General features: G+C 48.9%; 1 protein-coding gene and 1 pseudogene across 2 annotated transcripts; one reads left to right on the top strand and one right to left on the bottom strand.

Annotated features, from left to right (window-relative positions):
* Positions 1 to 7721: 7721 nt before the first annotated feature.
* Positions 7722 to 16562, top strand: LOC129028676 (golgin subfamily A member 6-like protein 1). 2 transcript variants are annotated; one of them, XM_054474302.2, is made up of 10 exons: positions 7852 to 8345; positions 9973 to 10101; positions 10899 to 10928; positions 11193 to 11243; positions 11332 to 11425; positions 11521 to 11627; positions 12991 to 13049; positions 13380 to 13521; positions 14193 to 15353; positions 16011 to 16562. In XM_054474302.2, exons 1-10 carry the CDS (start codon positions 7932 to 7934, stop codon positions 16071 to 16073), a joined length of 2250 nt encoding a protein of 749 aa, XP_054330277.1. In that variant the 5' UTR covers positions 7852 to 7931; the 3' UTR covers positions 16074 to 16562. The 2 variants fall into 2 exon arrangements, with proteins under 2 accessions (XP_054330276.1, XP_054330277.1); XM_054474301.2 differs by lacking the exon at positions 10899 to 10928 and having other exon boundaries at positions 7722 to 8345.
* Positions 16563 to 19951: 3389 nt separating this feature from the next.
* Positions 19952 to 21103, bottom strand: LOC129028715 (uncharacterized; annotated as a pseudogene).
* Positions 21104 to 23565: the final 2462 nt, after the last annotated feature.

The raw sequence follows: 23565 nt of genomic DNA on the forward strand, positions 1-23565 counted from the left end.
CATATAATGAGAAATAAAGTTGTAAAAAACAGATTTGAGTCAGAGGCCCAAGTACCCTATAAAAGCAAAATAAGCAGTTCAGTTTATAATCTGTAATAAATACAGGTGTTTTATTTTCCTCTTCACTTGTTTTTTTTTAATTTTTAAGAAAGGTAGTATAGGCACACAACTCTGAAAGGGATGAAAAGTAAAATCTCTACCCTAGTACTGGTTCGCTGATTCTCATTTGTCTAATATACCCACCATAAATAGTTTCTTGGGCATTTTACAGGAAAAAAATATATAAGAACTGTTTTTAGTGGACTCGTGCTTTCACAATTAACATTCCTTGGAGCTCTGCTCATACCAGCAATATAGATCCACTGTTTTTTAAAAAACTGACTGCATTGTGTTAGTTTATGTAACTAGTTACTAAATAATGGATATTAATATCTTTTCTGCTTTTATTAACTAGTACAAACAATACTGCAATAGACATCCTTCTATAATTATCTTGGAGTCTGTAAGTGATGATATTCAGAGGAAAATTTTAACAATGAAACTGCTGGAGAAATGAATATGAAGGGCCTATGATTTTGTCCTTTGCTTATGGATTTAAATGAGCCCCTTTATTATGGAAGTCAATCAGCCATTGACTATAAGTCTTGTCGGAATTTGTTGAGACTTACGTTATTTCTGGCAATAAGTGATTTTCATTTTTATTTCATCAAATTTTCCTAAGTTGTATTTATGGCTTTGTAGTTTAACATCCTGTTTAGAAGCAATGTTGTCACTACAAATGGTTTTTTGTTTGTTTGTTTGTTTGTTTTGAGACGGAGCCTCCCTCTGTCACCCAGGCTGGAGCACAGTGGCGCGATCTCGGGCTCACAGCAAGCTCCACCTCCTGGCTTCACGCCATTCTCCTGCCTCAGCCTCCCAAGTGGCTGGGACCACAGGCGCCCGCCACCACGCCTGGCTAATTTTTTGTATTTTTAGTAGAGATGGGGTTTCACCATGTTAGCCAGGATGGTCTCTATCTCCTGAACTTGTGATCCACCCGCCTTGGCCTCCCAAAGGCTGAGATTACAGGCGTGAGCCACCACGCCCAGCCTGTCACCACAAAATTTTCAATTAATTCAGCTATGTTTTCTTCCACTGATTTTATAGTCTTTCTTTTTTTTTTACACCACTTAAGCCTTTGGCTCATCTGGAATTATTTTAGTATGAAGAGGGAAGGAAATTCAGTTTCACTCATGAGCAGCAGGGTAAAGTGTTTGGAGCCAAGGTTTAGAAATATAAATCCGACAGCAGCTTATAATTTAGAATGAAGAAAGAAGGTAAAGCTAGGAAACCTTATAACTGAGAAAATATAGCAACAGGGAGTTGAGGACTGAGGAGAAAGCTGGGACCAGACCACAAGAAGGACCTACTCAAGGTTTTGCAAAGTGCCCTAAAAAGCACTTCCATAGAACTTCATCTCGAGAGACACCCCGCGGACGGGAAAGGGTATGTGATCCAAACCATTTAGAAAAGCTGCTTACTATTGGCCAGCCGCGGTGGCCGCCTGTAATCCCAGCACTTTGGGAGGCTGAGGCAGGTGGATCATGAGTTCAGGAGATCGAGGCCATCCTGGCTAACACGATGAAACCCCGTCTCTACTAAAAATACAAAAAATTAGCCGGGCGCGGTGGCGGGCGCCTGTAGTCCCAGCTACTCGGGGGGCTGAGGCAGGAGAATTGCGTGAGCCCGGGAGGCGGAGCTTGCTGTGAGCCAAGATTGTGCCACTGCACTCCAGCCTGGGCAGCAGAGGGAGACTCCATCTCAAAAAAAAAAAAAAAAAAAGAAAAGAAAAATAAAAACAAGAAAGAAAAAAGAAAAACTGCTTACTATTTCCTAGCCTAGAACTTTCATAATATAGCATAAAATATTAAACTATGCTAAGAAATGCAGTACAGACAAATGACAGGCTGGATGCAGTGGCTCATGCCTATAAATCCCAGCACTTTGAGAGGCCAAAGCAGGAGGATCACTTGAGGCCAGGAGTTTGAGACCAGCCTGTGTGACACGGCGAGACCCCATCTCCACCAGAAAAAAAAAAAAAAAAAAAAAAAAAAAGTTGCTTCAAAAAATTAGCTAGTTGTGGTTGCATGTGCTTGTGGTCCTAGCTACTCAGGAAACTGATGCAGGAGAACTGCTAGAGCCCAAGATTTTGAGTTTAGGGTGAGCTAGGATTATGCCACTGCACTGTAACCTGGCTAACAGAGCAAGACCCTGTCTCTCTAAACAAACAAAATAAAAAAACCTTAAACTTTTCTACTCCATATTTTACAAATTTATTGAAATATAGAAAACATTATTTGGACCACCTATGAGTGTATTATTAAATTTCTTCAAATAAAAGCTCCTGGAAGGTAAGATTAATGCCCAGAGGTGCCTAATATGCCTGGTAGATGGATTATACTCATGTGATGAATGAATGAATAAATTTTGAAGTTAGATAGACACGGTGAATTAAAATCTCAGGCTTTCCTTTTACTAACTGTGTAACTTTGGGCCATTTACTCAATTTCCTTATGCTGTAGATCTTCACTTGTAAGATAGAAAACTACCAACTTCAAGGGATTATTTTGAGAACTGAGTGATCCAATATACTTCAATGATAGCAGGCTTCAGCCATTTGCTGAGAATGCCTCACTAGTGCTATTAAGTATTACTACTCAAGTTATAAAGGGGAAGAGTGTATGACAATGCATGCAGCAATAATTATTCATTTATTTTACTTTAATTTTCCAAGTTAATGTTCCCTGATTTGTTTCTATAGTATTTCTTCTATTGCCACCTCTAAAGGTGTGAAAATTATATCATATTCTCTTAAGTTTGATAAAAAATTCCTTATCTTACTTCTCACAGGGATTCCGTGTGATTTGAGAAAATTTCCATAAAGTAATCTGAGCTGTCCTAGAAGGAAAGAGCTGTATAAAAATTAAAAATCACTAAGTCCTCATAAGGACTGGCTATTTCTTTACCTACTGTTGTATTCACTGAGGATTTCAGAGCACTTTGGAGATATAATTGATACAAATAACAGGCAGCTCAGTAAGGACCTATGGCAACTCAAGTCTATCATCAGGAAAGAGTCACTAAGAACCATAGAATTTGAAGATTTTGATCTCCCCTTCATTTTACTTACCATCTTTAGGAACTCTTACCACCTCAAGAGTGCTCTGAAGAACATGGCTGGTACCAATACAAATGGCAAATAGAAACAGACAATATCACATTGAATGGCTCAAGAACAATTGTCATATGCAAATAAAATGAACCTATAATGCAGCTCTAATTACAAACAACTTCTCTTTGCTTTTCTTTTGATATAACTCATAGCTATGGAAAAGGTTAATATGCAGATATGTACTTAGACTTTATATGCTTAAATGTACATGCACACACATACTTATCATAAACAGGGATCAGTCTTTATACAGTATTATTCACCTGCTTTCTTCAATTAATAAGACATCAGTCTTATTAATTGTATATATATATATATACATACTTTTATTCCCCCCAAGATGGAGTCTTGCTCTGTGGCTCAGGCTGGAGTGCAGTGGCATGATCTTGGCTCACTGCAACCTTCTCCGCCTTCTGAGTTCAAGCACTTCTCCTGCCTCAGCCTCCCAAGTAGGTGAGATTACAGACGCCCACCCTCACGCCCAGCTAATTTTTGTATTTTTAGTAGAGACTAGGTTTCACCATGGTGGCCAGTCTGGTCTCGAACTGCTGACCTCATGATCTGCCTGCCTCGGACTCCCAAAGTGCTGAGATTACAGGCATAAGCCACCATGCCCAGCCCATAAATATATTTCTATGATTCAATTTAATGTTCACTTTATGTGTATGTCTGTGCATATACATGTACCAACTTACTATGCAATATTTTTTAAAAACTAGCATTCCTAACGTGGACTAAAAATCCACTGTGTTGAATACAAAAGCATTATTTGTAGGAAAAGCTTACTTATTTGCTATCAGCAAAGCATGTTTGCCAAGTTATAAAATTTAGCCACGCAATTTCTCCAAAAGAAATGTTGTCTTTAGCTTGAAAAGTTTTCTAATTAAATGTATTTCCCAAAGTAGTTGTTTGCTCATGAAAGAAAATTATCACCATATTTTTACACTAAGTTTGCATCTTGGCATATCTGATAACTTTCTTTGGGAGAGCTTAAAATTTCAAATTCAAGTCAACAATTATTGACCAGGTCTTTAGGGACACTGTGCTGCATATATGAAACTCCAACAGCAAAAATAGTATTTGGAAACATATAAAAAGTACATATCTTGGCCAGGAGTGGTGGCTCACACCTGTAATCCCAGCACTTTGGGAGGATGAGGCAGGCAGATCACGAGGTCAGGAGATCGAGACCATCCTGGCTAACACAGTGAAACCCCGTCTCTACTGAAAATACAAAAAAAAATTAGCTGGGCATGGTGGCGGGCACCTGTAGTCCCAGCTACTTGGGAGGCTGAGGCAGGAGAATGGCATGAACCTGGGAGGCAGAGCTTGCAGTGAGCCAAGATCGTGCCACTGCACTCCATTCTGGGCGACAGAATGAGTCTCCATCTCAAAAAAAAAAAAAAAAGTACATATCTTAAATTTTTTATCTAATAGGGTAAGAGTAGTAAGCGACTATTCTATTTATGCACATACTTTTATAGTCTTCTGAATATATATACATATTTAGGATCTTCTCTTTTTGTTAGGAAAAGAATCAAGCCTGAGCTTCTTTTAGATGGAATCTGCAAATTCTGACTTTGACACCAGAAAAAAATAAAAATAAAAAAGTTGTTTCTGAGTTTTGAACAGGTGCTGCTGGCCTCTTACAGTAGAGCTGAGCTACTCAGCTCTAGAGCGGCACTCTTAATTGACCTCTTCAGAAACCATAATGGACATTGTGGAAATTTACAGGGCATTTTTCTTCAGTCATCTGAGAAAGTAGGAACTTTTCCTGTGCAGAGAAAAATCTATATTAGTTAAGATAGTGGTAGATTCAAAGCTAGCAGAATTCCAAGCCAGTGGTTTTATCCACCAAAATAAACAGAACATGCACATTGCCAGGTATGTCATGGCCCACCTTTCTTTTGCAGATAAGGACCGCATGCTTCTCAGAGCTGTTTTTGATACCAACCACAGAATAGTTGCTTCCCCAGTCTTCTACTGGCCTTCCTGTCTGTGTTTTGCCATTTAGCCCACTCTGATTGAACTATTCCTGCACTTCTCTCCCAAACACAATTGACTTCCTTCCTCTAAATGGACCAACTATGTATAACATCCCATTGGCACTTTGGGCAAGGTCTGCACATGATGGACCATGAGATGCAATAGCTCCAGGCAATTTACCAAAGCCCATTTTACTGGAAGAATTTCCAATGACTAATATACAGTGAAATCAATGACCTGAAATTTTCAATGTTGCTAAAACTTGTTTAACTATTTATAAAGTCTATAGCAACACATAGAAGATAAACAATGAGACATAAGGCAGCTCTAGGGAACTGGGGAAGGAGGTCCTCCTGGGTCTTCAGATTCTTCCCTGCACCACAGCCCCCCTGAATTTCCTCAGCCCCACCCCATACCATCCCAGACTCCACATACCTCCTCTGCCTCCCCCTACTCTCAGTCCCTCCCCCAACTCTTCCCCTAACATCTTCTCTTTTTCTGTCCTTAGACTTCCCCTTTCAAGGTCTGCAGCTTAAGCTATGACATATTCAGTCTCTTCTACTACTTATTCTTTTGGCTTGACACAAATTAAATATTGTTTAAAAAGCTGTTTTGGTTTTGTCTTTATAACCCATCAAGTAAGATGAACCAGAGACCTTCAAAATCTATTTTTAAAAGTCCCCATCCAATATTTTTATGAATATCAATTGCTATAACTTTATAAATAGAAGAAGAAAAATATTGCCAATATACTAACATGATGAATTCAGTAATTTCAGTGAATTGGTCATTTGGTTGAACAGATGATTTAACTAATTGACTTTTGGCAAAGTGGTCATTAAAAACATATGCCTGATCATGCCTGTAATCCCAGCACTTTGGGAGGCCAAGGCAGGCAGATTGCTTGAGCTCAGGAATTCAAGACCAGCCTGGGCAACATGGAAAAATTCCACCTCTACAAAAAATACAGAAATTAGCCAGGCATGGCAGTGTGCACCTTTTGTCCCAGCTACTTGGGAGGCTGAGGCAGGAGGATTGCTTGAGCCTGGGAGGCAGAGGTTGCAGTGAACCAAGATCACACCACTGCACTCCAGCCTGGGCAACAGAGTGAGATCCTGTCTCAAAACAAATACACACACACACACACACACACACACACACACACACACACTCCTATATGCCTGCATCACCCCAATAAGGGTGTGAACTTCTGCTTAGAGACCTCATACATGGTTGTCCCTATAACACCAAAAAAGGAGAGCCCCATGTAATTGTTTCATATCAAGACAGAACATATAGTATCCCTGGCTTTGGACCTACAGAAGGAAACACATTTTTCTACCTGCTGTATGGCAGAGGTTCCTGAACACCTGGACAGCTTATTGCAGCACGGATTGCTGGGCCCTACTCCAGAGTTTCTGATTCATCAGGTCTAGGGTGGGGCCTGAGAATTTACATTTACAAGAAGTTCCCAGGTGCTCCTGGTCCAGAGACTGTATGTTTGAGAGCCACTCTTACATATTAACTGTAAATTGTAGAACTCTATAAAAAACTTAGTTTGGTCTGAGATAAGAAGCACACAGGTAATGGAGCAAATCATGAAAAAGTCAATGCTTGATCCCAGGTAACAAGCAATACACAGTGACATAACACAATTCTTGGTTTTCATGATTGCAAGTCATAGCCAAGTATCTAGTGAGAAATTCAGTTTCATTTTCAGGGCTTAGAGGCCAGGTGATTCTAGAAAAATAGGATTTAGTGATTAACCTCATGAGAGTGGGAGTTATTTATGTCCTTTTTCTCTCCCCCATCACTTAGCATTTAGCCTTACTTTAGAAAGGTCCTGTATTTGCTTTAACCTTGTAAAGAATTTTGAGTGCTTATTAAACGGAAAGCTTTTTGTGTGTGTGTGTGTGTGTGTGTGTGTACGTATGTATTTAGAGACAGAGTCTCATTCTGTAGCCCAGGCTGAAGTGCAGTGGCATGATTTTGGCTCACTGCAACCTCTGCCTCACAGGTTCAAGGGATTCTCCTGCCTCAGCCTCCCCAGTAGCTGGGATTACAGGCACCTGCCACCATGCCCAGCTACTTTTGTATTTTTAGTAGAGACAGGGTTTCATCAGGTTGGCCAGTCTGGTCTTGAACTCCTGAATTCGGGTGATCCACCCACCCCAGCCTCCCAAAGTGCTGGGATTACAGGCATGAGCCATCACGCCTGGCTCAAACGCTTTGTGTTTTTAAAGATATTAGACATGTTTCTTGATTTTTTTTTTTTTTAAACTTAACACTAATGTAGGAGAATAAGAGAAAGTTTTTCCAAAAAAGAGAAAACATTGTGATTACTTTATCTTATTGGAATGTTGGATACTAAAGTCTGCTTTATCAATCATCAAGCACACTATAAAATTTCCATTTTAATAGGATTTGTACCTCAATTGAGGTAATAAAGTTTTAAAGTTTTTCAAGTGAAAGCCAGCCCCGCCCCTCTCCTGGAGTGGGCGGGGACAGCAGTTGCATGGGCAGCTTTCCTTGTGACAACACAGGTCCTTCATGACACGCTGCTGTCTGGCCACGCCTCCTTTTCCTTTCATCTTTCTCATTGGCCAATGGGCTTCAAGCATTGAGGCCACGCCCCTATTCTGCATTCTAGTGCAGCCCTGGTTACGCCTCCTCTGGCTCAGTCACACAGCGACGTAGAGGTGACTGGAGGTGTATAGTTGTCCTCACCTGGATCATGCTGATGTGGCCCCAACCCCACATCCCTGACAATCCCCACCTCCCTACCCATCCCCACCTCCCTACCCATCCCCACCTCCCTACCCACCCTCACCTCCCTACCCACCCCCACCTCCCTACCAATCCCCACCTCCCTACACACCCCCACCTCCCTACCCACCCCCACCTCCCTACCCACCCCCACCTCCCTACACACCCCCACCTCCCTACACACCCCCACCTCCCTACACACCCCCACCTCCCTACCCACCCCCACCTCCCTACACACCCCCACCTCCCTACACACCCCCACCTCCCTACCCACCCCCACCTCCCTACCCATCCCCGCCCCCCTACCCAATCCTACCTCCCTACCCAACCCACGATGTACAAAGAAACCCGACAGAACAAATTGGCCGAGGCCAAGGAAAAGGTAAACGCACCAGCACCCCAACCCAAGTTGAGGCCCCCTCTGACAGCTGAACTGCTGCCAGTCGGTGCCACTCCTGAGGCACAACGGGCTGGGCCCCCCCAGTACCTCTGGGATCCCCACACCAAAATCTTGTCAGTCAGCCCAACCCCCACATGAGTCCTGCCCCTGTCCTGCCCGGCACCCCAGGGTGACTTTGAGCAGGTGACTCCCGGGGCTTCCAACTCCATACTCTGCCCTTACCTCCTGCTACCCCAAACCCGACCTCCCTGGGCTCTTTGGGCTCACATCTCCAAGGACCTGGGTGCCCCAGAACCTGCCATCACCAGTTGCCACAGGGTGACTTTGGGGATGTGACTCCTGGGGCTCTTGCTCCTTACTTGGCCCTCACCTCCTGCCGCTCCAAGCCTGACCTCCCGGGGCTCTTTGGGGTCACGTCTCCAAGGACATGGGTCCCAATTTTGTGACCCCCCTCCCCAGTCTCAAAGTGGCAACTTGGGCATTGCACTCATGTATTCCCCCTACCCCCGCCACTCCACCGAGGAGTGGAATGTAGTGATGTCACAGTCCCTCTACAAACTGTCATTACTACCACGAGACTGGCCTTTGGTCTTAGGACCCAGTCCCCTAAGTGTTCTTGCCCACTTCTGTTTCCTCTGGTTGCAGCACAGGTTTCCAGCTGGAAGGGGAATGGGGACCGTGGGACCTAGAAGAGAGAGGTTTCAGGCTGCCTGACTTTCTTACCACAGACGTTGACAGTGTGAAAAGCCTACACCTCCCCCATGAGCTCCACATGTTGACAGTGTCTCTGGGTGGCAATGGGAGAACGGGTTGGGTTGGGTTTTCTCCCAGGCTTCTACTCTCCAGAGAGACTTTAACATTTTTTCTGAGTTCTGCACCTCAGATTTGAATTCTCCATTGTTCTGGGACCAGAGTGCCCCTCAGTCACTGGTTTCTGGAGTGAGATCTGCTTATCTTCTGTGGAACAGATCTTGGGAAACTGGACTTGACAGCTTGAGTCTTCCTCATCTCATCTCAACCTGGGGTACTTTGAGTGCCACAGGATAAATATGGGGCATCTTTCTGAAGCATCAGTTTCCCTTGATTCTATTGAGAGATGAAACATTAATGTACTTAGGGATGAAAGTCACATAGATTTATAAGAGTATACAAGACTTCTCTCTGAAATGAGGCTTGGGTTGTCCTCTTTCTGCTAAATTCCCGGATTTAACAGAAAGGCTGCCTTCTGCCATGAGGATACATTGATGTAAAGGTTTGAGAGGTACTGGTGTACTTCTTAACACTAACAGACGTGTGAGGGTGTACAGTTCCTGCCTACTTAATATTTGCTTTTCTACCTCTGTCTCTGGTTTTGGTCCCTGGCAGCTGCTGATTTGTGGCAAAATCCCAGAGCTCAGAGTCAGAAAACTGAGTTTAAGTTCCATTACTGCCTTTTTTTTCAGCCATGGTATCAATATCTCTCAGTCACTAAGGGATTGTGACAACATTTCCTACAGTTGGTGACATTAAATCAGATGGTCTATAAGAGTATTTAATATAAACTGTAAAGCAGGATGTGACTGTAGGAGCTTGTAGTTCTCATGAGTATCACTGCTCTTCCTTTCCACAGTTGAGAGACCATCATGCCCAGACCAACCCTAGTGTTGGTGCAGGAGCAAGCGACACCAAAAAGAAGAAAATAAATAATGGCACTAACCCTGAGACAACCACTTCTGATGGTTGCCACTCACCTGAGGATGTGAGTCTTGGCTGGCCAGGCTCCTGGGGACAGAGGGCCCAAGGGGTGGTAGAGGGTAATTGTTAAGATTGTGGAAGAACTGCCAGGTACTGGTTAAGAATTCTAGATTTGAATCCTACCTCTCCATCTGCTAGGGATATGATTTAGGACAAATTGCTTGAGGTCTTTGGGCCTCTCTTTTCACATCTGTAAAACAGGAGTGGTATTGTTTTACTTGTATTTGTGAAGTTTAAATGAGATTTGTCATTGTGTTTTTATGTTAATCCCTAGTCCAGGGCCTGCTGTAAACTCTCCTTCTTGGGCATGCATTTCCTGAGGTAGAGTTAGAGAGTATCAGAGGTTTCTGTTAGCTCTGAGAGCCTGACAGTTAAAGGCCCACTAGAATGGAAACCTCAGGGCCAAGGACTCCTGTCTGCCTTTTCTGACCTCTATCCCCGCTGTGAGGAACGGTCCCTGGCCCGTATGTGCTCAACGTTTGCTGAATGAATGCACCTTTCTAAATCACAAGCTGGCAGAAGGGTGGGCTTTTCTCACACTCCATCTCTGAAGGTTTCTGTTACTGTCTTTTCAAGAGAATCTAGTTTCAGACTTTGAGTTCCGTGGCTGTGGGCAAAAACCAACAAAGACCCAAATCCTTCTTCTTTGGGAGTTGAGGAGAGTTGACCAGTTTGTGTTCCCATTGGGTCTGAGAACTGTGCCTTTTAAATCCATTCCTGACCCCTGCCTACCGCTTCCTGGCCTGGGGAATAGAGTCGAGGGGGCCACCCTCAGTCACCTTCCTTTGACTCTCCCCACAGAAACAACAGAACCGAGCTCAGCTGGAAGAAGTAACGCGATTTCTTTGTTTGCTCACGACATGACCGCTGGGTTTGGGGGCACTCAGATGTAGAGGCTCCAGTCTCATCTCCCCCACTCCTAGCCTGGGGAAGAAGGCTCACCCCCCTTATTCCACCCCATCCCCACAGGGTCCCTGATAAACTGGTCCCATGGGTGGGCCTGTCCTGGGGCAGTGGTGCCATTCTGGGGGCATGTCTTTTGCTGTGCCATCTCTGCCTCCTCCTAGCAAGAGCTCTGTCTTCCTCTTTCTATAGGAAAAGAAGGCAAACCACCAACATCAGGAAGCTCTAAGGAGGGAGCTAGAGGTGAGTGGAGGGTGTGAATTTCCCTCCTGTCCTCTGGGGAATGTTTCTTTGCTTCTCTTTCAGCATTTGCTTGTCTTTTCTCCCAAAGGCCCAGGTTCATACCATACGAATCCTTACATGTCAGAAAACCGAGCTTCAGACGGCACTCTATTACAGCCAGCAAGCTGTCAAGCAGTTGGAAGGTGGGAATCTTGCACCCCATCATCCTTGAACCTGGCACTTTGACAGGCCTTTAGGGGGAGTCCTTTGGGCCACATCTGAATGTCTCTCATTCCAGGAGAGGCCAGGGATCTGATCGGCCGCCTGCATGATTCATGGAAGTTTGCAGGAGAGTTAGAGCAGGCTCTCTCTGCCACCACTACACAGAAGAAGAAGGCGGATAAGGTGAGTCGAACCACTGCCCCATACCCTGGGAGCCCAGCTTCACAGATGGAGGAGTGAGCCTAAAGTTCCCTTCTGTAGGATGGAGTGTCCTGCCCAGAAGGCAGCATTGCCATTTCTTGCTGCTTTTGTGTGTGGTTGTTAGAGGCAGACTGGGGCTGAGTGGGCTGCTGCGGATGAGTTGGGGAGCACTGTGGGGAGCGAGCACCGGACATAGAGCTCAGAGGCCAAGTGCCCGCCCTGCCCATCCTTGGCTGTGGCCTTGGCCAAGTCCTAAGTGGCGGTTAGGGTACTTGTACCATAAAGGTGCAGAAGAGTATCTTGAGTATGTTATTATTTGTGTGGAGAGAGGGAGCAGGTATATATGTGTGTGTGTGTATGTATTATGGTAATATACATAAAACATGTTTGTAAGGATTCATAAAAAAAACTCAGGATAGAGGCACAGTGTGGGGGGGAGATATTTCCCTTCTGGACTTTCTGAGTTTTGGACTATGCGAATGTATCATCCTTTCAAAAATTCAACAAAGGATTAATTTCCTCCTTCTTAACTGTGCCCCTACCTCCAGCGAAAGAATGGGCTTAGAGAATCAGATATACCTGGGTGTTGAAATCCCAGCTGTAGGTGATCTTAGGCAGCACTTAACCTTTAATACCACATGTTTTTCATCTACACAATAGAGATAATAATGGTAACCATCTCCTATGGAGGTTATGAGGATTAAATAGGATTATTAGCATAGTGCCTGGTGAAGCACTCAATAAAGGTTCTAACAGTGGTAGTAATAAGACTAATAACAATAGCAATATTATCTGATCTCTCTGGGCCCCTGTTAGCCAGCCCTAAATTCAGTCTCTTTCCCTGTCCCTTCCACCTTCACTGAGTTCTTTGAAAAACAAATGAGGGCCGGGTGCTCTCACTCATGCCTGTAATGCCAGCACTTTGGGAGGCCGAGGTGGGCGGGTCACCTGAGGTCAGGAGTTCAAGACTAGACTGACCAACATGAAGAAACTCCATCTCTACTAAAAATACAAAATTAGCCGGGTGTGGTGGCACACGCCTGTAATCCCAGCTACTCGGGAAGCTGAGGCAGGAGAATCACTTGGACCCAGGAGGCGGAGGTTGTGGTGAGCCGAGATTACGCCATTGCACTCCAGTCAGGGTAGCAAGAATGAAACTCTGCCAAAACAAACAAACAAACGAAAAACAAATGAGACCATGGGCTTGGAAATGCCTTGAGAACATGTCAGGTGTGATTGAGAGTGAGGGAGTGTTACTGTGGAGTAGTCACAGTAGCTGTTGTTCCTGGTCATCCAGCTACTCCTCTGCCTGCTCTGTCTTGACTTAACCTTTCTCTATTTGCAGTACATCGAGGAGTTAACAAAGGAGAGGGACACCCTGAGTCTGGAACTGTACAGGAACACGTAGGATGGGGGAAGGTGGAATGGGAGGTCTGGGGGCCCTTAGCGTGGGTGGTGTGCTGGGAGGTGGGGGGTACAGGTGAGCATGGGGAGAGGCTCCTACAGGTTTTCATGGGTGCACAGGGAAGCTCTAGTTCAGGCTGTGCCACTGACTCATGGGGTAGCCTCAGGCAACTCATGTCTTCTCTCTGGCCTGCCACCTGGGACTTTTAATTCCTGGGGTCCCTACCAATGCCACGGTTCTGTGGTTGTGGGTTGAAAGTAGAGGGTTGATCACCAAAGCGGTCCTTTCTGTTCTTCATTCATTCCTTTCTCTACTGCCTCTGGCCATAGCATAACCGATGAGGAGCTGAAGGAGAAAAATGCCGAACTACAAGAAAAACTTCGACTTGTAGAATCTGAAAAGTCTGAGATCCAGCTCAACATAAAGGAGCTAAAAAGAAAGCTGGAGAGGGCCAAGCTCCTGCTGCCACAGGTGAGCGGCTGCAGCCCTGGGGGTTGTGGGAGCCCCACCCAGCTGGGACGGGGGGGGGGTGGGACCAGCCCCACCCAGCTGGTCTAGGGATCATGCAGGGTATGGGGAGGCTCCAGCCAAGAGCTGGAAAATTTGGGTCCCTGTTCTGGTCCCACCATAGAATCCTCTAGAGTGTGCTAAAAATGTACAAATTGGGGCCCTGCCTGGGGAATCAGAATCTCAGAGTTAGTGCTTAAAATATTTTTTTAAAGGATACTGGATGAAAACCATTATTTTATAGATTACATTTATTTATTTATTTATTTATTTATTTTGAGTTGGAGTCTCACTCTTTCGCCCAGGCCAGAGTGCAGTGGTGCAATCTTGGCTCACTGCAAGCTCTGTCCCCCGGGTTCATGCCATTCTCCTGCCTCGGCCTCCCAAGTAGCTGGGACTACAGGGGCCCGCCACCACACCCGGCTAATTTTTTGTATTTTTAGTAGAGACGGGGTTTCACCGTGTTAACCAGGATGGTCTCCATCTCCTGACCTCGTGATCCGCCCACCTCGGCCTCCCAAAGTGCTGGGATTACAGGCATGAGCCCCCGTGCCTTTCCTATAGATTACATTTATATGGCTAGCTCATGAGTCTGTTTCCTTCTGAGGTTCAAACCAACACTTTCACTATTCCAGCAGCAGCTGCAGGCGGAGGCTGACCACCTGGGTAAGGAGCTGCAGAGTGTGTCAGCAAAGCTCCAAGCCCAGGTGGAAGAGAACGAGTTGTGGAACCGCCTGAACCAGCAACAGGAGGAGAAGATGTGGAGCCAGGAGGAGAAGATACGGGAGAGGGAGGAGAAGATACGGGAGCAGGAGGAGAAGACACAAGAGCAGGAGGAGAAGATACGGGAGCAGGAGGAGAAGATGCGGAGGCAGGAGGAGATGATGCGAGAGAAGGAGGAGAAGATACGGGAGCTGGAGGAGAAGATACACGAGCAGGAAAAGATACGGGAGGAGGAGGAGAAGAGGCAGGAGCAGGAGAAGATACGTGAGCAGGAGAAGAGGCAGGAGCAGGAGGAGAAGATGTGGAGGCAGGAGGAGAAGATACACAAGCAGGAGGAGAAGATACGGGAGCAGGAGGAGAAGATGTGGAGGCAGGAGGAGAAGATGCACGAGCAGGAGAAGATACGGGAGGAGGAGAAGAGGCAGGAGCAGGAGGAGAAGATGTGGAGGCAGGAGGAGAAGATACAGGAGCAGGAGGAGATGTGGAGGCAGAAGGAGAAGATGCACCAGCAGGAGGAGAAGATACGGGAGCAGGAGGAGAAGATGTGGAGGCAGGAGGAGAAGATACGGGAGCAGGAGAAGAAGATGGGGAGGCAGGAGGAGAAGATATGGGAGCAGGAGGAGAAGATGGGGAGGCAGGAGGAGAAGATACGGGAGCAGGAGGAGAGGATGCACGAGCAGGAGGAGAAGATGTGGAGGCAGGAGGAGAAGATGCACGAGCAGGAGAAGATACGGGAGGAGGAGAAGAGGCAGGAGCAGGAGGAGAAGATATGGAGGCAGGAGGAGAAGATACGGGAGCAGGAGAAGATGTGGAGGCAGAAGGAGAAGATGCGCGAGCAGGAGGAAAAGATACGGGAGCAGGAGGAGAAGATGTGGAGGCAGGAGGAGAAGGTGCGGAAGCAGAAAGATATGATGCGGGAGCAGGAGGAGAAGATACGTGAGCAGGAGGAGATGATGGAGGAACAGGAAGAGAAGATGCAGGAACAGGAGGAGAAGATGCGGAGGCAGGAGGAGAAGATGTGGGAGCAGGAAGTGAGGCTGCGGCACCAGGAGGAGAAGATGCAGGAACTGGAGGTGAGGCTGCAGGAGCTGGAGGAGAGGCTGGGGGAGCTGGGGCGGAAGGCCGAGCTCTGGGGGGAGCAGACGAAGGTGCGTGGAAACCCTGGAGATCATACAGAACGACCTCACCACAACTTAGCAGATGGTGGTTGGCTCCCTCTGCTTTTCCACCAGTCTGTGGCCTACAGTTTAAATGGTGGGAAGAAGGGTGTGAGATTTGAGGCTGGGGAGGGAGGCATGGGCCTCTAGGCAAGGGAGGCAGTCATTTAGGCCTGGAGGAAGGGGCCAGGGCAAGGGGCCTGGGCAGGCGACAGAGCCCCGCAGTGCCCTCGCCACCCTGTTTATGGGCCCAGAATCTGGAAGCCAGCCACTACCTACCCTGACGCCTATCCTGCAGGTGGAGCTGAAGAGCCAAGAGGCTCAGAGTCTGCAGCAGCAGCGAGACCATTACCTGGGTCACCTGCAGCAGTGTGTGGCCACCTATCAGCAGCTGGCCTCTGAGAAGGAGGCACTGCCCAGCTGCAGCAGCAGGAAGCTCAGGGGGAAGCGGTGGCCGAGATGGCCCACCAAGAGTTGCAGGAGACCCGGTTGAGGGAGGTGATGAGGGCGGGGCCCCAAGCGGGATGACCTGGCAACCTCCGTGCCTTCTCACTCTCTTTCCCGGCCCCTTAGGAGCACCTGGAAGCTGCCATCTACCGAGCAGATGACAAGAACGCAAAAACAATAAACATGTAAAAACCGGCAGCAAGGCCTGGAGAAGAGTAAGCCGCCACGTGACTGTTTAGAATAGAGTCTGAGCACAAACCTGAAAAAAAACATTTATTTATTTTAAATTGTGGCAAAATACTGGCCAGGCACGGTGGCTCACGCCTGTAATCCCAGCAACTTGGGAGACTGAGGTGAATGGATGACCTGAGGTCAGGAGTTCAAGACCAGCCTGGCCAATACAAAAATTAGCCGGGCATGGTGGCGCATGCCTGTAATCCCAGCTACTTGGGAGGCTGAGGCAGGAGAATTGCTTGAACCTGCGAGGCAGAGGTTGCAGTGAGCTGAGATCGTGCCACTGCACTCAAGCCTGGGTGACAGAGCGAGACTCCGTCTCAAAAAAAAAAAAAAAAGTTTCTTCCTTACATGTATGTTTCTATTGTGTTTTTTCTTGGTCTTTCTCGTTTAGTCTTGTGTTGTCTTATGGCATTCCTAATAAACTTTGTTCTGTCTCCAGAGAGTATTGACTTTGACTTTATGGCACACAACTGGAGTAAGGGCACATCGCCTTCATCTAGTTTGGGACTAAGCTGGTTCAAAGCAAGTTTTAGGTTTTATGACGGCTGGTCTATGTTTTATTCATTTGGACTCCCAGGGGTGGCCCTTCCAGGGTCCCCACCGAGGTCCCATCTCCTTCCTGGGACCCAAATTCTCATTAGATCATTTCAGCCCTGTGAGAGTGCCAAACATTCAGGTAGGCTCTCCAGCCCCTTAAGTACTACTTCATACTCAGTTTCTTAGCCTCTTAGCCCTCTACTGTTGACCAATCACCAAATGTGGGTAAAGCACCACAGACTGTCAGGGTCACCTCCTAGGCCTGGTCACTCAAGTTCTGGCTGAGGTTTTCAGTTACCTTCCAACAATTGTTTTTGATTGGGGGCAGGGCACACTTTTGTCCAGTTTTTCTAACTGCTCTTGTGGGGAGGCAAATCTGTCACAAGCTCCTCTGCCTTTAGTGAAAGTTGAAAACCTTCATCTGTCCTTTTTTTGTTGTTTTTGAGATGGAGTCTCGCTCTGTTGCCCAGGCACTAGTGCGGTGGCACGATCTCTGCTCACTGTAACTTCTGCCTCCTGGGTTCAAGAAATTCTCCTGCCTCAGCTTCCCGAGTAGCTGGGATTACAGGTGTGTGCCACCATGCCTGGCTAATTTTTTTGTATACCTTTAATAGAGACAGGATTTCACCATGTTTTCCAGGCTGGTCTCGAGCTCCTGACTCAGGTGATCTACCTGCCTCAGCCTCCCAAAGTGCTGGGATTACAAGTGTGGGCCACTGCGTCCAGCCCATCTGTCTTTTAAAAAAATGTTTTTAATTGGAGGTATAATTTATATTCAGTGAAATGCACAGATCTGGTTTACATTTTGATGAGTTTTAACTCATTTAACATTACCCATGGAACCTACCTCCTTTGAAGATACAGAGTATTTCTATCATCCAGAAAGTGTTCCTGTGCTTTCATCCTGTCCGCCACTCCCCCAGCAGCTGATGAACATGCTGAGGACATTGGTACTGGATTCTGGCCACCCCAAAAGAGCCGCTTTGAGAAGGCTTACCCAGCACTAAATCCCTGCCTGCTCTCTCAAAATTTCCATCTTTAAGCTGGTTGTACCTATAACCCTCCCTCATCAACTCAATAGATAAACAAACCCTGAAAAATAAACTCCCCTTCCTGGCCCAGCAGCCCACAGCCTAATATTGACTGTATTCCCAGGCTTTCAGAAATGGAACTCGCCTGCCGGTTCACCCTCACTAGGGCGGCAGCTGCACAGGAGCAGCTGGGCTCACCCATTAAGCCAGAAGCCAATAGCTGGACAGTGACACTCAGACCGCAGCCTGGGCCAGCCTGGCTGAAAGCCCCCTTCTTTCCGTCCCACTCTGGAGAGAGGGGGCGGAGCATACACAACTCTACTGCCCTCCGCATCCTTCAGCTGTGCTTCCTCCTGGGAGAGGGAGCCGCTCATTAATTTGGCCAAAGCCTTCTTGAGGGCTGTAGGTTTCACAGGCTGGGTGTGTGGAGCCCACCGTGCTAGAGAGAGAGGCTGGTGTGTCAGAAGGCAGCCACCTGGCCAGAGGAGGGTCAACCCCCTTGGTGACCTCCTTCCCCCGGCTGGACACAGTGTCCTGCACTCTCTACATGTGACTGTTCCCCTCAGAGCTGCTTCCAGGGGAGGGGTTCTAACCCTGTGGGTGGGGACATTGTGTTACTTTACGGTGGGCCATGGCTCCCTCTGACATCTCCAACTCAGAGGCAGTAGAGAGAAGATGAGAAATTCCCTGGCCCCTTCTCCCTCAGCACCCCCACCTCTGCACATGTCCACATATGGAGACCCTGAAAATGGGCCCTGGGAGTGCCACCATCTGCGCCTCCTTTCCATGCCTGCAGCAGCCATGCCCACTCTCCAGACCCTCACCCGCCTGGCTCAGTAGACGCTGCACCGCCTGTGGTCCTGCGCCTACACCTGGGCCTCTGTACCCGTCAGTTCCCCCAGTCTGGTTCTTATTTTCCCCAACAAGTAGGGAGCCTGTAAGGTCACCTGTTGAGCAAGCTGGGGGAGAGAGTAGGGTGGGGCTGGGAGGATGAGGAGGAGAAGCTCATGGTCATGCTGGAGACTCAGCTGAGCAGAGTCTCTGCAGGCCCCTTGGCTGCCTAGCCAGTGGTGATCCCGCCCCCACCCTCATTTCTTCTTTGTTAACAAAACCATGACCTCATTAAATACTGGACACCTATAAACCTCATGGACCCTCCTCCAGCCTCCCCACCGTGTACTGGTCAGTCTAAGTCAACTCTAGTCATTTCATTCCTCTGGACATTGACTGCTTGGGGCTTGGGCATGAGCTGCCTCTTCACCTGAGCCTGAGCCACAGGTACCCTCTGCACCTACCACGCTGATGCACTGGGCCAGGGAGAGCTCCGTCTCGATGGAGATGAGCTGTGAGGCGCTGGTGGCTGGGTGGATCAGGTTGTGGTAACGGGTTTTGTTCAGAAGGTCGTCCATCAGTTTCTGCTCGGCATGGGCCACGCGGCAGTCCCCTGGGTAAACACACAGACATGCTGGGCCCTTGTGCAGCTGTCCCCCACTGCAGCTGACAGCTATGAAGCAGGAGCTGAGAGGGCCAGGGAGCACAGACACCCTGAGAGCTGGCTGAAGCAGTGAAGGCGCTGGTGGGCCTTTCTTTCCCTGGGGACTTCAAATGACATTAATGACAGAGCTCAGCTACCTCCTCCCCATGCCATACCTCTTCCTCCTCCCCCTCCCTCGATCAATGAACAGCATCCCACGCTCTACACATCTGATACAAAACTGGGTGTCTCTTCCTGACTCCTCCCTTGGTTCATCCAAGTAGCCCCCAAGTCCCGTCTGTCCTCCCATCTCCACGGCTAAAGCCATGTCCCTGCCTCCCCCGCCCTGCCCACCTTCTATTCTCTCCACCTGCACTCTGCCCCTGCCATCCGTGTGCCATACAGTGGCAGACTGGTCTTTCTACAGCAAGCTGGACTAGGGCCCTTCCCCACACACAGCTCTCAGAGCTGGAGGTGGAGTTGAAGCTCATGTTCTGGCTTGGCATTCAGAGCTCTTTCCCCCTCAGCACTGGCTTATCCAGAGTGCTCACAGTGCAGGGCAGGAGCCCCATGACTCAAAAGTGGGTTTGGTGCAGAACTGGGTCTGAGGTGGTGCTTTCCCTATGAAGAGACAGGGCCGACATGGGGGGATTTTCTGCATTCAGAGTTAGACCTACAGAGTGCAAGGTTTCTCTGAGGCACCAAATGGAGGGGTCGAGCTAGCAGCTGGCTCCTGGTCTGGAGCTTCAAGGAGGGGTCTCAGCTCAGAGCCAAATTCAATAGCCAGCTTACATGCAGCCTCCCGCAGGGAGCCCCTGGAGCTTCCACAGCCTCAGATCTGCCCCTCTGCATACCCCAGATCTCTTGCCAAGGGGCGTTTGGGTCTTCATGTCATCTCCCTCCCATATCTGGGAGGAAAGGTGAGGTGCGGGGACTTGCGCTTGTGTACTCTGGTGTCTTAAGGGAGAGTGTGTCAAGTAGAGTGGAGGCGGCTTGGAAAGAGGGAGACTCAGAGGAGAGTGAAGGACACGTGACCAGGCGAGCCTGGGAGCAGGAAAAGAGAGTGAGCAGAGGAAACCGCTGGGTCAGGGGAGCGGATGGGAGGATCAGGGAATGAGGGGGGCTGGAGACGTTGGGGTGGGGACGCTGGTGAGGGGCTGCCTGGCTCGCCAGGCTCAGGAGTCAGTTACATCCTCCCACAAGGACCAGCTCACCTAGTCGCCCCAAAGCCCTCTCTCTGTGGGTGGGACCAGAGGGCCAAGAGCACAGATAACCCAGTTGAGCAGGACTGAGGCGGACTCAGGTGGGTGCTGGGCTGGAGTCCTGGCTCTGGGGAGCAGCCGCCACCCTACCTACTGCATCCACTTTCCAACTCGCTGCCTATCTGAGCAGATGCAATATTGGGCACCTTGTGAAACATGCTCCTGGTGCACCTGCTGCCTGCTGCCCCTCCTGCAGAGTGCCCGGGCTCTCCAGAGGGGATTCCTGTAGAGGCTTGGCCTAGATTCTGAGTCCTGCCTCTCATACCCGGGGCTGCTACCCCAGAGGCCAGCTGCTTGAGTACCCTGGAAACTAGTCTGTAGCCCCAGGCTACAGCTGGGTCCATCCCACGGCCCTTCTTTAGTGTATCTATTTGGACTGACTGCTCAGTTCATAGAGAGGGGTGTGTCTTGCCCCAGCCCATCTGGCATGTCTAAGGCAGCTGTGGGGTCAGAATCTGCAGATCCCAGCCCCCAGCCCTGCAACAGTAGGAGAGGCTGGACCCCACATCTCTGAAGTCCCACTGGGCTGGTGCGAGCGGGCTCCCGAGTCCAGAGCTGCTCTGCAGGCTGTGGGGCTCATGCACCAGCTTTGAACCCACCTGATGTGCTCAGGTTGCTCACCTTTGGGCCTGTCCTGACTCTCAGGCATTCGGTTGAGCCTGAGGGCCTCTCCCTCATCTTGACCACCAGCTACAGGCTCTGACTTAGAGGTTCCCAGAACCTTAGACCATTTGGCCGGCCCCCCATTTCTCACCTGAGGAAACTGAGATCAGAGAGGGAAAGCAACTTTCTCAAGGACCCCCAGCAATTCTGAGGCAGAACCAGGTCTAGGAGCCTCTTCTCGATAGATTTTCTCCCTGTCCCTGAGCCTTCTTTAGTGCCTCATTAACTTCCCTGTAAGGAAACTGCCCCCCTGAGGCTGGAAATGGTGCTGTCCAGAGTGGTGTGCGACAGTGACTGCACCTGTGTTTGTACTTGTGAGTGTGTATGGGGGTGGGGATGAGGGGGGGAATAAACGGCAGGGATTCTGGGGGCTGGATGCACTCCACCTCACCCCAAAAAGGGGTGCAGGAGAGCCCAGCCAAGCACAGCACATGCTTTGACTTTCCAATCTGCTGAATGCCTGTGAGGCCAGCTGGGCCCAGAAGACAAGGGACAGGCCTTTCCCCATAGATGGCAGGGGGGTGCCCAAGATGGGTGGAAGCTTCTGCTGCAACTTTGGGGGTCACATCCCAGCCCATAGGCTGACACTTAAGCAGAAAAAGCCACCTCTAGAAGTCAGTCATGATCTAGTGATTCTGATGAGGAGGGGCCCCACCAGCCTGTGTCCAGGGTCTTGTCTGGGAAAAACTGCTCCCTGGCAGAAAGAGGCTAATAATTTGAGAGGAAGCCATAGCTGAAATCCTAAACTGTGTGAGTGTGTGTGTCCAGTTTGAAAAAGCGTATCTGACCTAAACATTTATATTGAAAAAATGGAAAGATATTCCCCTTGTTTTGGAATACAAACTACAGAAAGCCACAGTTAACAGAATCTCATCGGAAAGGTCAGATTCTGCATCTGGAAAGGCACAGTGATTTTCAACTGCGGTGTGTGTCCTTAACTGAGGAAGGGAAGGTGAGATTTATATTTAGTAAAAGGCAGCTATGAATTTACCTTTTATAAAGAGCTTGCTATATACTATTAGTGCTTTTCAATCATGTCAGAATCAGCCAGATGCCTGTGGAAATGCAAATTCCCAGGCTTCATTCCCAGAGATTCTGGTCCTGTGAGCCTAGGGTGGGGCCCAGAAATCTCTATGGGGTGGTGCAGGCTGCCCCAGGACCACACCAAGAAACACTGCAACTGGCCCCCACACATCCCAGTTCACAAATATGCAGGCAGGCATCTTATCTCCACAGAACAGATAGGGAAACTGAGGTCCAGAGTGGGGAAAGAAACATCATGGGGCCACCCAGCAAGTAGTAGCAGAGCCACGATACACCCACTGTCTGCAGACACCATCTCTGATGACAGCTCCACCTCCCCACAGGAACCTTGCCTACCCCCACCCCTACCTCCTGCTGCCCGTATGGTGGGTCTCTGTCCAAGGAAGATGTATCCTAGGTCCTCTAGGCTGACTGGGGCTCAGAGGAAACCTTGGCCCAGAGCGTAGGAGCTAGAGGGGTCCTTGGAATTCATGTGGGGAATTTGAGGCCCAAAGAAGGCAGTCCTCACATTTGAACTCTGTCTGGAGAAGGGCTGGGTCTCCTTCCTGAGTGGTACGTTTGACTTCACCAGCCTGGCCCTCAGTCAAGCTGGCTGTCCAGGCCCGCCACACCTCAGGGTGGGTGACCAGAGGCGGTGGTGCCATAAAACACATTTCCTGGGAAATCCACCCCCAAAGCTCAAAACGCTCCAGGGCTGGTGAGTTGGGCAAGCCCCCTTCCCTCTCAGCCCAGTTTCCCCATCTCTACAACAGCTGTGCTGGTGGAGACTTCTCCCTGAGACTGAGCCGCAGATTTTCTCCTGGGCGCCTACACCACCCAGGTTACCAGCTCCTCTGTGCCCGCTCTTCAAGAAAGTCAGCTCTCAGGTAAGGAAGGTGCCTTGGCTCTATCAGGAGCAGGAGCCGGTGCACCCCCAGCCTCCCAGACCAGTGGGGATGGCCCGGGCTGCCTACAAAGCTGCTGCCCAGCCCAGAGACACCCGCCTGGGAGGGTGGCCCTGGCCCTCGCAGCGGCTCTGAGAAGAGGCGGCCCCCACTCCAAAACTGGCAGAGCCACCCACGCCTTCCCTCAGCCCAAAGAGGCTTTTAGGAACATGAATCATCTCAGGTTCAAACCCATGGGGTTGCTGAAAGACAAGAAAGTGCGGGGCGAGCTGGCGCGAGGGAGCGCTGCTCCGTGCAGACTTTGCAGGGAGGGCACTTAGGAAAAGGGACTGGAGTCTGGGAGGGTGACTAGCTCAGGGTTAAAGGGAGGGGATGGAGCTGGAGTGAGCTGGCCTCGTCCTCCCCCTTGGGCCTTCCAGCCTGGGCTCAGGCGATTCAAAGGAGCGAGCACCTCCCTCTCCCAGCCAGGGAGTTCTTGCCACATTCTTCAATCAGTACCATTCCCTTGGGGGCTGGGTGACAGCACCCACCTCCAGACCTGGCTGGAAT

Source organism: Pongo pygmaeus, chromosome 16, assembly GCF_028885625.2.
Source record: "Pongo pygmaeus isolate AG05252 chromosome 16, NHGRI_mPonPyg2-v2.0_pri, whole genome shotgun sequence".
Classification (NCBI taxonomy): domain Eukaryota; kingdom Metazoa; phylum Chordata; class Mammalia; order Primates; family Hominidae; genus Pongo; species Pongo pygmaeus.